Genomic DNA, 12,565 nt, shown 5'->3' with positions numbered 1-12,565 from the left:
ACTGACCTTTTTTCCAGGAGAAAAGCTTGTGGTTGTAAATGCAGCATGTACAGAAGTGCACTGAGCTAATTGTGCATGTCTGTATACATAAGGAGAAAAAAAAAGAAAAAATGCCTGTAATACAAAAGTAAATAACATATATTTGTACTTGAGGGTTTTTTTGTTTTGTTTTTGTTTTACCAGCTCATTTTAATGTCTTCATAAGCTATCTTGACACTTGTATGGTGTAGATTGTTTTAATGCGTTCAAGTCATCTAACACTGTAAACTTTCTTTTGTCTCAACAGATCGTGAGGACCAGTCCATTCTCTGCACGTGAGTGAAAATCTCATCTGTTGCATTCAAAATCACCTCTTTCATCTTTCCTTAACTCTTTTCCTAAACGTCACATAAATGCCACAAGGAGGGATGTGTGTTTGTGTGTGTGTGTGTGTGTGTGTGTGTGTGTGTGTGTGTGTGTGTGTGTGTGTGTGTGTGTGTGTGTGTGTGTGTGTGAGCGCGCATGTAAGAACAGTTACATAATGCTTGCATAAACAGAGTTAAACAAACTAGATACCTCTCTGCTCTCTCAGCGCCCAGCCTCCATCAGCGATACCAGCAACAATATAACAGTTTGATATAAAAGTGACATTTCTTGAGGATGTTGCTGGATGGATGCTTTAGTGTTTTAGTTTGTCAGAATGTATTGCTTTGAAGTTGTGTTATATTCAATTAGAGCCAAACTGGATGTGCTGTAATGCATTCTCAGCACTCCCAGAGGACTGTGGCCTCGTGCTACTCTCAGAAACCTCGGTCAGGAAGTATGGCCCGCATCCTGATGGAAGAACCAGATTAGCTCTCCAAATGTTTGGGTTCCATTTTGTTTGCTTATTTGTTTTAAAGTAATTATTGAGGACTTTGACTGGTGGATGGGACATCCAGGGTTAAACTGGCCTGATCTTTGGACTGTACTTGACTTTTAAATGATAGAAAACAAAGTTAATTGATCATTTGACTACATTTTCTTTCTGTGTTTAGGTGTCTTAACAGGCTTTTTGTTTTGTAGAACTGTTGAATATATGCTCAGATCATGATCCAATTTAAATATGGTGTATTTGATGTGTAATCATAACTACTTAAAACAATTATAGATACACCAAATATGAGAGGAAAAAATAAAACCTTGTCTGAAAAGCATCATCCACCTGGTACAGGTTAACAATATTTAATTTATTATCTTTGAGTTAACAGCAGCACCTTTCTGCTCAGCATCCACTAATCCCAGTAAAGGAAATGAGAGGAAGGGATCTTATTCCTCAGTGATGTGCTCAAGGCTCTTTATACAACATTTACTGAGGCCAGGATGCAGCAAATTCTTTGATCACATCAGACCATTTCCTCAACTATCACACTTTCTTTATCAGGGAACATTGGAAAACTTTGGTTGTATTTATCCCTGTCTGTGTCTGGGGAGGTTAGTGGTTCACATTCTGGTGTACAAGCTGTTTAAAAAAAAGTTGACTGTTTGATAGAGTATTAAAACTGTTTCAAAGAGATAAACTGGATGTGATATGACACAGCAGAGCTGAAATACAAACTCTCATCAGTCATGTCCAAGCCGTCACTTTAAGATCTCAGTTTGAACTACAACTGGTCTCAACCTCAGCAGCCTACTGGAGCCATATATGGGAGAAATGTTTCTGGTGCAGTTAATGGAATGTCATGTATGACATCCTCCTCCTCTCTGTGTGTGTGTGTGTGTGTGTGTGTGTGTGTGTGTGTGTGTGTGTGTGTGTGTGTGTGTGTGTGTGTGTGTGTGTGTGTGTGTGTGTGTGTAGACACGTGTTTAATTGTACTGTATATTCTTTGTCAGTGTTGTTTTAACAGCAATCCATCATAGAGGCATTGTATCTTTATAGGGTGATGTTTAGTAAAAGTATTTATTAATATGTAGTCATATAGGATTTGGGTAAGGGTCATTTTTGGGGTTTCCTGTTTCAACTTGATTTTTAGGATTAGACACTAGACACAAGATCAGAAATGCGAAGTGGTCAAGTATACACAAAAGGCTACACCTGCACAAATTACAGACCACTGAGTTTTTCAGTTCAACTCAATGTCACCAAATAGTTTAAACGTGTAGCATTTTTTTTTTATCACACAGATGTGATACTGGAATGTGTTAATGATTCTGGGATAAGATCAATGATTATATTTCTCAAATTCCTCCACACAGTAGCAGGAATTTGCCATGGGAAATAGCTGGGAGCCAACTAAATCCATACTGGAGATGTTGACATTTCATCTCAGCAGGGTCACTAGTTTCCTTTGTCTGATATTCATTGCATGTGTGTGAAAGACTGGACTTGTGGAATGAAGTTAGTGGCTGTGAAGTGACAGGATGTTGCTAAAGAGTCCAGATTCACAGCCTTTTTTGGCCCTGCTGGACCTCAGATGCATCAATAGTATTAATGGGGGAATCCCCAAAATGTAGCTTCCTTGTTTTCAGGCATTTTTCCTCGTAGCAGAGTTAACAGCCCCTTAGAGAGTAATGACTGCCCTCTTTAAAGGCCTAATATACTCAGTATTTCACAGGAGAAAAATTAACAAAATCACAACAAAACATCCTAACCTTCGAGCTATCGTTTTCCTCTGATTGTTACTGAAACCATTGGTATGGATATGGATGGTAAGCAGGATGTGCAGTAAGAGACAGTTTGAGAAACCATCTGGAGGAAAAACTCCCATCAGAATTTGTTCTGTACTACTAACATCTCCCTACAGTGGGAGTCTGGATGTCTTATGTCCTTACCCGAACTGAAGGGGACAAAGTAATTAGATTCCTCTCAGAGCTGCCAAGCCCTAACACAGAGAGCATCCCATGCCTTTTATGGACCCATGCCTGAAGATGTGTCTGTGTGCTGGGCTGCTGGCTGATGGCTCTAGGGTAGTTCAACTTTGTCTTTATAAGTGTCGAAGATCAGGGTTCATATTTTCTGGGAGAGAATCAATGTGTTCTTGCTGTTGTTCAAAATGCTATAAATTGCTTTAAAAGACAATGCACGCTTTAGGTTTTGGACTAGTTTGAGGACTTTACATAGAGTAATATAGAATATTGCCAGCTTTATCTTTTAAAATGAAGTTCTCCATAATTTGGTATGAAATATGAAAGTGATAAGTAATAGTTAAAAATATCTGTGCATACAGCGATCAGTGTGTAGTGGACAGGCTGAACAAAAACATTATGCTTTGTGTCAGGCGATGCGGTAGTTATCTCTGCTGCACATGATTTACATTCAATTAAACTGGGTTACTGAAGTGTGAACGGTGTACCTGCCACTGCTGTTTATCTTCTTTTTCTTTCTTATTCTCTCTCACTATCTCTTCCCTGCCTTTTTTAATCCTTTGCTCTCTTTTCCCTCTGTAGCGGGGAGTCTGGCGCTGGCAAGACGGAGAACACCAAGAAGGTCATTCAGTATCTGGCTGTTGTGGCCTCCTCACACAAAGGCAAGAAGGATAGCAGTGCTGTAAGTATCCATGTGAAGAGCTCATTTCTGTGTTTAAAGTAAGGATCTGTTAGTCAGTTCCCTCAGTCTTCAACATATGTAGGAGACTGCCCAGTTTAATCCTTTATATCGCCATTTCCTCCAAATAGCAACAAGCAGGAACACAGTTTGCCTACGTGAGTAAAGGGGAATGCCGGACGTGTGTTTTTGTGTGTGGTGTTTGTGTGTGTTCATTCCTTAGGTTAAAAAAAGTGCATGAAGATAGTGTCACTGAGTTACCAAAAGATTTTTTTCTGTTTGTAACTATTTTTCTTACACCAAGGGTGGAGATCCTAAATCTTACTTTCTTTGAATTAGAAGGTGTTTCCCCTAACATTTGTCATTTCTGTATCTGTATCCAATCGACAACTGATTTAGACTGCATGATCAAAATCATAGAACTGATTCGCAGTCACTTTTCAAACCTGCAAAATGAGTAGTGAAGGACGTCTGGTTTTGCTGGTTATCAGTTTGAGTTATGTGTCCTCCATTTTCAATGAACACCCTTTCACTGCCAGCGGAGATGAGGTTGCACAGCCTCCCCGGCAGTGAAAGGGTCCCTCACAGATCAAAGAGCACAAGTGTGAGCATGCCCATCTCCTGTTCTTGTCTATCAAACACCGACTTTCCCCCGCCTCCCTTCCCCTCCCCCCCTCCTCCCTTCCTGCCATTAGCCCTGATGTTGGGTTTTGGCTGTCTTGACCTATAGCGTTTATTGGACCTACTGGTTTGCACCATGTGGAGTTCCTGAGACTGTTTTGACATATCAAAACCCTCACTGGGCTCAGTTACTCACTCCGAACCTTAATTAAAAACTCTTTTTGAACAGTATTTCAGATCAAGCCTGAGTACAATGCGACCCTCCTAACTAGATGTCGGTGGTTTGAGGTGTTAGTTTGGTGTTCATGTAGGTATCAAAAGGTTAAATTTCTGGGTCAGAGCATCACTGCGTCACCCTCGGGGTCTTTTCCCCAGAGGAAATGCTGTCCGCTGTAGGACCTTGGAGCTCCCACGGACCTTGCCTGAACAGAAATAGCTTTGAGTCAACCTCTTTTCACTGCTCTCACTTTCTTCCTCTCCTTTTTGACTCATGTTTCTTATCTGACTTCTTGGTATTTTATTCAAAATGTGTCCTAAAGAACAATCCTTCCCATCAGCTGCCCTTTTCCCCTTCTTGCTGTTTTCCTGTGCTCTATTTCTCTTCTTTTGTTTGTTTTTTCTTTCCTCCAGTGACTTAAATGAACAGGACCTTCCTCCTCTCTGCTTTGCCAACTCTGATCTGCATTGCAACAGCTGGTCTGTATCTTTTCTGTTTTTCCTTAAACATTTCCAGAAAGATCTTTGACTTTTTATGACTCTTATTGGACTTGTGTCAAATAACAGCCTGTTTTTTCAACTTAAAAACACCTGTGGACATTTTACAAACTTCTGGGCATTGATCTCCATTATTAATCTCATCTCACCTTTGCCATTTTTAGTCAAACTATTAACACAAGCCTCCTCTTCGTGGCTTTAGCTCATTTACAGGGTAGCTGAGGGTGAGTGTTTTTAAGCAGGAGAGTATTTAAGGTGGAGGTCCACAGCACCTGACCCTGATGCTAGCCTGACACAGACCTCTTTGATCAGGTGGATTAGCTTGATGCAGAGTGACAGGGTGTCTGCCTCATTTACCCACCATCACCCAGCTACACCCATGAACCTGCAGACTCTGCGGTCACGCTGGGAGCAAATCGCATTTCCAGAGGGCTGTTTGTGAATGAGTTTTCGTTTGCCAACACATTGAATACAAAGACTTTGACAGGATTCATCAAAGGTTTTACGCTGTTAAAATAAGTCAGATACCTTGTTTGAACCAGCATAACCCCGCTCTTCCATCTCTGGTCTCTTTTTCCACATCAGCTTCCACTCATTTTAGCAATTTGCCTCAGATCAACTCAAAACTGATGGAGACATCTTTGAAGAGGTCTTGGGTCTGTGTTACGTAATATACTGAAACTCAAAGGAGATTACTAAACAGTTATATTCTCCTCTTATAGCTATTTATAGACTAAGAATAATCACTGATTACTGAGGAGTTGATAAGATCATAGATCAGCCAATAAAGTCCTTCATCTTGTTATTAGAGTTTTTATTTTCCCACGTCAATGATGATATTCTTGTAAACCTACCCTCAACCCATACCCACCATTAACCATCACATCCCCACCATCACTACCTACTGCACTCCACCTCGGTAAACGACCAGTCAGTGTATAACAGTGTTGTTTCTGTATATCACTGTCATCACTAGGGGGAGCTGGAGAAGCAGCTCCTGCAGGCCAATCCCATCCTGGAGGCCTTCGGAAACGCCAAGACCATCAAAAATGATAACTCCTCTCGATTTGTGAGTTGGCTATTTGTAGAGAGAAATGTTGTAATGTTTTGTCTTCTGAATTGTGATAATTCTTCAAGGTTTCCTGCACTGTTGTTCAGAGTATTAGACAACTGTTTTAACATCGTCTGCCCTTTTTTCTCTCACAGGGTAAATTCATCCGTATCAACTTTGATGTGACCGGCTACATTGTTGGAGCCAATATTGAAACTTGTATCCTCAATTATATTGTAAAATGTTTACATTTTGTCAACATTTTTGCTCACCCTGGAAAAAGGGCTTCCTTGATCTATGCAATTACTGTTTCTACTTTTCTGTGAGAAGTTTCAACTGCCCCTCGGGTGGTTGTGTGTCATTGCAGCTGCTTTTTTACTCTTTTTTCTAGCTTGAGTGATCTTTCGAAACATAACTTTTTGTTGATTTAGTAGATTATTAAACTCTATGTTTTCTTTTCATCATACTCACATAGTAGAAACTAAACCATCCACTGCACAGTATATTTATATTCTTTAACAGCTGAATGCTCTCAGACCTGCTGGAGAAGTCTCGCTGTATCAGACAGGCAAAGGTTGAAAGAGCCTTTCACATTTTCTACTACATGATTGCTGGTGCCAGAGACAAGCTGCGTGGTAAGATACATATAATATACTTTACAAAACATTTATGATAATTATGATAACCAGGTAAACATCATACTCATAAATCTCAAATCGAATCACATCTTGTTTTTGTTTATCCAGTTGGATTTTGAAAGTAAACTATAATTTTGAATCCAAAGCTCTGTGTATTTACAGAAAATACCAGCCAGAGCCATGAAAATCATTTTCTTTAACTACTTAACCATGTGTGTTATTTTTCAGAGGAACTTCTCCTAGAGTCCTTCACTAGTTACCGCTTCCTGGTCGCGGGACATGTCCAGCTCCCCGGCCAGCAAGACGATGAGATGTATGAAGAGACTATGGAGGCAATGAACATCATGGGCTTCACCGAAGAGGAAAGAACTGGTATTAGTGATACTCTGATTTAATCTTGGCTTGGTTTGAATAGGATGGACTGCATGAAGTGAGATTCGACTGCATGCAAAGATAGTCACCAATGCATATTAGTCCATATTTTTTAACCCACAAGTTTATCCCAAGTTTTACCACTGTTGTTTCACTAAGGAACTAACTATCACACTCATGTGTTTCAGACATCCTGAAGGTGTGCTCCACAGTCATGCAGCTGGGAAACATTGAGTTCAAGAAAGAGAGGAACCAGGAGCAGGCGACTATGCCAGACAACACCGGTAAGACATTACTACACTATGTTCACTGGTCTGTGGTGAAACAAAACAGATATACATTAAAAAAAAAAAAAAAAAAGAAAGTACATAATAGTTAGTGTTTAGTGTGCACACATACATGTATCTCATCTTCTCCCTCTAGCGGCCCAGAAGGTGTGTCACCTGCAGGGCATCAATGTGACAGACTTTACCCGTGCCATGCTCACCCCTCGAATTAAAGTGGGCAGAGAGCTGGTGCAGAAGGCTCAGACCAAAGAGCAGGTACTGCAAGAAGTGCACTGTGTGAAACTATAAGAAATAGAACACATATACTGAATTTTACAAACACTTAAAACGATCATCCAAGTTTATTTCAACTTCCTCACTGTGGTTTCTCATGAGATGTTTTCTGTGTGTGTGTGTGTGTGTGTGTGTGTGTGTGTGTGTGTGTGTGTGTGTGTGTGTGTGTGTGTGTGTGTGTGTGTGTGTGTGTGTGTGTTAATTAGGCTGACTTTGCTACTGAAGCCCTGGCTAAGGCTGTGTTTGAGCGCTTGTTCCGCTGGATTCTGTCCCGAGTTAACAAGGCCCTGGACAAGACCAAGCGCCAGGGAGCCTCCTTCCTGGGAATCCTTGACATTGCTGGCTTTGAGATTTTTGAGGTATGGACATGTTGCTCTCCCATGAGTAATGGCACACCTCTCGTTCAATGTCAAATACTAAAAGGTGAGCTGACAACTTTCATGCATGATATGTGTCCTCAGCTCTGTCTTTTGGTCATTGCAGGACAATTCCTTTGAGCAGCTTTGCATCAACTACACCAATGAGAAGCTGCAGCAGCTCTTCAACCACACCATGTTCATCCTGGAGCAGGAGGAGTACCAGAGGGAGGGCATCGAGTGGAATTTCATTGACTTCGGACTTGACTTGCAGCCCTGCATCGAGCTCATTGAGAGGCCTGTAAGTGGCCATTTATATAGGTTTAGCCCAATAGGTTCATTACAGTTACTGTGTTTTGTGATATAGTGTGATGTATTTTGGATTTATCACATAGTAATGAATGTACAGTAATAATTGCATATTCTCTGCAGAACAACCCCCCAGGCATCCTGGCCCTGCTGGATGAAGAATGTTGGTTCCCAAAAGCCACAGATATCTCCTTTGTGGAGAAACTTGTGAACACACAAGGGAACCATTTGAAATTTGCCAAACCGAAACAGCTCAAAGACAAGACAGAGTTTTCTATCCTTCACTATGCTGGAAAGGTGAGGAAGTGCATGATATCTTAAAAGCATGCTATGATATATGCTGTTTAAGATATAAAGCCTCTCGTACTAGGGGGTTAAAAATAACACTGCTTTGCTGATGGCTCAAAATTCATGTTACAGGGGTGCTCAAATAAATCAAAATTGTTTTGCTTGTAGGTGGACTACAACGCCACAGCCTGGTTGACAAAGAACATGGACCCTCTAAATGACAACGTCACATCGCTGCTCATGGCCTCCTCCAGCACATTTGTGCAAGACCTCTGGAAAGATGGTGAGCTCTTACATAGTTTAACAACACTGGGTTGAATTTGTATGTAAAAGAATCATCGGTTAGCATAGATTACAACAGTTCTTAATATATTTCCCTCTTTGCTCATGTAGTCTCATGTGTTATCTCACTGGTACATGAGACTACATCTTAACATACAATGCTATGTCACTGCTGTGATAGTAAGACTTGTTTTCATAAATGGTAAGCTATGGTTTTAAAAGTTTGTACATCTCATTTTAAAGATTGCTTTAGCTCAAACACACATAGACTTTTCAAGATGACTAAACACAGTATTTTGTTCATTAATGTGCTGATGCGTTGTGTGTTTCAGCGGACAGAGTGGTGGGCCTTGACACAATAGCCAAGATGACAGACAGCTCGATGCCGAGCGCCTCAAAGACCAAGAAGGGAATGTTCCGTACGGTGGGACAGCTCTACAAGGAGTCTCTCGCCAAACTCATGACCACACTGCACAATACCCAGCCCAACTTTGTCAGATGCATCATCCCCAACCACGAGAAGAGGGTAAAGAAAAGCAAAGTCTCTCGTGGCAACAATCTTAAGTGAAAAAATAACTTATGTTAGTAGTGACATTGCTTTTGGAGGGCAGTGCCTTTATGTGCCTGTCTAAACCTGTTAGCCCCTGTGGTAGACAGGTGACCTGATGAGGTTGTACCCAACCTATCGTTCTCCCTGTGACCCTGACTAGGACAAGCAGTGCAGAAAAAAGTGTTCAAATGATGTTTGAAGAGGAAATGCTGTGGTCTATATTAGTATTTATAACCTTTCCTGTTTTGTATTTGTTTCATAAAACTTTTTGTAATAAAACTGAAATTTTTAAGGCACAATGAGCCGCAACATCACTGATTTAAATCCAACCCCAGGCCTTTGTTGCATGTCATTCCCGTCATTTCCTGTAAGCTGCCTCTAGTTAATGCATAAAAATCCCCTCAAATACCGTAATAAAATGTTGTTCTCCTCAGGCAGGGAAGTTGGATGCCAACTTGGTCCTGGAGCAGCTGAGGTGTAACGGTGTGTTGGAGGGGATCCGAATCTGCAGACAAGGATTCCCCAACAGAATCGTCTTCCAGGAGTTCCGCCAGCGGTGAGTTGGATCAGATGGGACTCACTGACATGTATTCAGTGTATTCAGTATTCGGTTTATATAATATAATATAGTATTTCTGTAGACCTCTCAGGCCATATTAAGCGTGACATCTCTGTCTCCTCACAGTTATGAGATCCTGGCTGCAGGTGCTATTCCCAAAGGTTTCATGGATGGCAAACAAGCCTGCTGCCTAATGGTAAACAGTTAAAGATGACATGACACCGCTTTTTTTGTGGCTGTCAACAACCAATTTTTTAACCAATCTCCTGTCTGTGCAGATCAAGCATGTGGACTTGGACCCAAACCTGTACAGGATTGGACAGAGTAAGATCTTTTTCCGCACAGGAGTTTTGGCGCAGCTGGAAGAGGAAAGAGACCTGAAGATCACTGTGATCATCATTGCTTTCCAGGCCCAGGCTAGAGGCTTCCTGGCCAGAAAGTATGAACATACAAGATCTCACACATACTTCACCCTCTAATACGTTTTATAGTTTGCTCTCACAAATTTAAATATCTCTTCTTACAGACAGTATTATGACGCTTTATGATGTAATTGTGTAAGGAGGCTTTTAGAAACCTTTTGTACATTTTTCTTAGTTGCTGTTTATTGAGATATTGTACCCTTTTGTATTATCTTATACATGATATATTGGTTTCATTGTATTTTAAAGGGCATTTGCCAAGAGGCAACAGCAACTCACAGCCATGAAAGTGATCCAGAGGAACTGTGCTGCCTACCTCAAACTTAGGAACTGGCAGTGGTGGAGGCTCTTCACAAAGGTCAACTAATCAGTCTGCTTATTAATGCAACAATATCACAATGCAACCTTGTGTTTTAGGCTCTGGTTGTATGTTTAGTATAGTCTTAGAATAAATTATTTATTTAGGAACCATTTTAGAAATTACAAACATTACATTTGCCTTTATCCTATTTTAAAACTTTGATGTTGGCTACCCTTCTGACCAACAGGTCAAGCCTCTACTGCAAGTGACCCGTCAGGAGGAGGAGATGGGTCTGAAGGACGAAGAATTGCAGAAATGCAAAGACGTTGCCGTAAAGTTTGAATCTGAGCTGAAGGAGATCACCTTGAAACACACATCGGTAAAGTGTTGATGACACAAACACGTTCTTAAACATTCTTTTACTTTCACTTGATGTCACAACTGCCATCAGAGACTGTTTTGGCGTGTCTATTTGAGTTGGGTGTGTTAAATCCAAGTCAGTAGTTATAGTATTAGCGGTCTACAAGAGATCTGCTGATGATGAAGTTAAATCCAATCTTTTCCTGTCGTCTATAGGTTTTGGAGGAGAGGAACGCACTGCAGGAGCAGCTTCAGGCAGAGACAGAGCTGTATGCTGAGGCTGAGGAGATGAGGGTCCGTCTGGGGGCTAAGAAACAGGAGCTGGAGGAGATCCTCCATGAGATGGAGGCCAGACTGGATGAAGAGGAAGAACGTTCTCAGTCATTGCAAATTGAGAAAAAGAAGATGCAACAACAGATGCAGGTCTAGATATCAGTTTAATTGTCTATTGTTGTGTTTATAGTTTCTTTTATTTTGTTTAAGATTTATCAGCAATCTGACAATGTAATGTAGAAATGGCAAAAACTGAGGGTACAGTTTTTCATGTAGGAATTGGAAGAGCATTTAGAAGAGGAGGAAGATGCCCGTCAGAAGCTGCAGCTTGAGAAGGTTACTTGCGAGGGGAAGATCAAAAAGCTTGAGGATGACGTCATAGTGATGGAGGACCAGAACAACAAGCTGCTGAAGGTAAGTGACGATAAACAGTGTTGATCAGAGAGGCTTTATAGGTGAATAACTTACCAAGAGAGAAGAAAAAATGACCTAATTTGATGTTTTTTGTAGGAGAGGAAGCTGATGGAGGAGAGGATTGCAGACTTCAGTACCAACTTGGCTGAGGAAGAAGAGAAGTCGAAGAACCTTACCAAGCTCAAAAATAAACACGAATCCATGATCTCTGAACTGGAGGGTAATCATCTTTTATGCATTTTCATGTCCCATGACCATTTTGATTTCCTATACCAAAATATATAAAGGGCAATATTGTATCCAGTTTGAAAAAAGGTTTAAATTATGCTAACTGGCTGCTGTCTTTACAGTCCGCTTGAAGAAGGAAGAAAAGGGTCGACAGGAGCTAGACAAGGTTAAGCGTAAGCTGGAGGCAGAGTCAAATGACCTACAAGAGCAGATAGCTGACCTGCAAGCCCAGATTGCTGAACTCAAAGCACAACTCGCGAAGAAGGAGGAGGAGTTACAGAATGCCCTGGCCAGGTAAGTCTGGTTCCTACTCTGGTTTTTATTCGTTATTTACAGTATTTTTATTTATCTTAAATACATAACATTTATTGATCTTGAATCCACAAAAAGCCACACCTCCCATATACAACTACATCAATATATGTAACATGCTTATCAGTATTTTCAACATTTCCTTCTATCTTTCAGGTTAGAAGATGAGACAGCTCAGAAGAACAACGCTCTGAAAAAGATCAGAGAGCTGGAGGGACACATTTCCGACCTGCAAGAGGACCTCGACTCCGAGCGGGTGGCCAGGAACAAGGCTGAGAAGATCAAACGGGACCTCGGGGAGGAGCTGGAGGCCCTTAAGTCTGAGCTTGAGGACACCTTGGACACCACTGCCACCCAGCAAGAACTAAGGTTGGATTTTCAACACTTAAATATACAAATATACAAAGAATCTTACACATTTTAACTCATCTCAACAAGAATTTAGTGGGTGTT

At 41.0% G+C, this 12,565-nt stretch overlaps 1 protein-coding gene across 3 annotated transcripts in view; it reads left to right on the top strand.

Annotated features, from left to right (window-relative positions):
• The window catches only part of myh11a (myosin, heavy chain 11a, smooth muscle), a 29,728-nt gene that overhangs the window by 9,783 nt on the left and 7,380 nt on the right, over positions 1–12,565 (top strand). For 2 of the 3 annotated variants that reach the window (XM_062441253.1, XM_062441269.1), the window contains exons 4-27: positions 287–314; positions 3,406–3,505; positions 3,634–3,660; positions 5,814–5,906; positions 6,044–6,107; positions 6,425–6,523; positions 6,755–6,898; positions 7,087–7,182; positions 7,322–7,440; positions 7,665–7,817; positions 7,942–8,115; positions 8,247–8,420; positions 8,580–8,694; positions 9,026–9,219; positions 9,678–9,799; positions 9,929–9,998; positions 10,081–10,241; positions 10,474–10,582; positions 10,773–10,904; positions 11,102–11,308; positions 11,435–11,572; positions 11,669–11,792; positions 11,923–12,094; positions 12,269–12,481. In XM_062441253.1, coding sequence (XP_062297237.1) covers positions 287–314; positions 3,406–3,505; positions 3,634–3,660; positions 5,814–5,906; positions 6,044–6,107; positions 6,425–6,523; positions 6,755–6,898; positions 7,087–7,182; positions 7,322–7,440; positions 7,665–7,817; positions 7,942–8,115; positions 8,247–8,420; positions 8,580–8,694; positions 9,026–9,219; positions 9,678–9,799; positions 9,929–9,998; positions 10,081–10,241; positions 10,474–10,582; positions 10,773–10,904; positions 11,102–11,308; positions 11,435–11,572; positions 11,669–11,792; positions 11,923–12,094; positions 12,269–12,481 — 3,028 coding nt within the window. The remainder of the gene's footprint in view (positions 1–286; positions 315–3,405; positions 3,506–3,633; positions 3,661–5,813; positions 5,907–6,043; positions 6,108–6,424; positions 6,524–6,754; positions 6,899–7,086; positions 7,183–7,321; positions 7,441–7,664; positions 7,818–7,941; positions 8,116–8,246; positions 8,421–8,579; positions 8,695–9,025; positions 9,220–9,677; positions 9,800–9,928; positions 9,999–10,080; positions 10,242–10,473; positions 10,583–10,772; positions 10,905–11,101; positions 11,309–11,434; positions 11,573–11,668; positions 11,793–11,922; positions 12,095–12,268; positions 12,482–12,565) is intronic. The other variant, XM_062441261.1, reaches the window with a different exon arrangement.

Source organism: Scomber scombrus, chromosome 2 (genome assembly GCF_963691925.1).
Source record: "Scomber scombrus chromosome 2, fScoSco1.1, whole genome shotgun sequence".
NCBI classification, from domain to species: Eukaryota; Metazoa; Chordata; class Actinopteri; order Scombriformes; family Scombridae; genus Scomber; species Scomber scombrus.
Note: the sequence above shows the minus strand (reverse complement) of the source record. Positions and strands in the feature narration are given on the sequence as shown.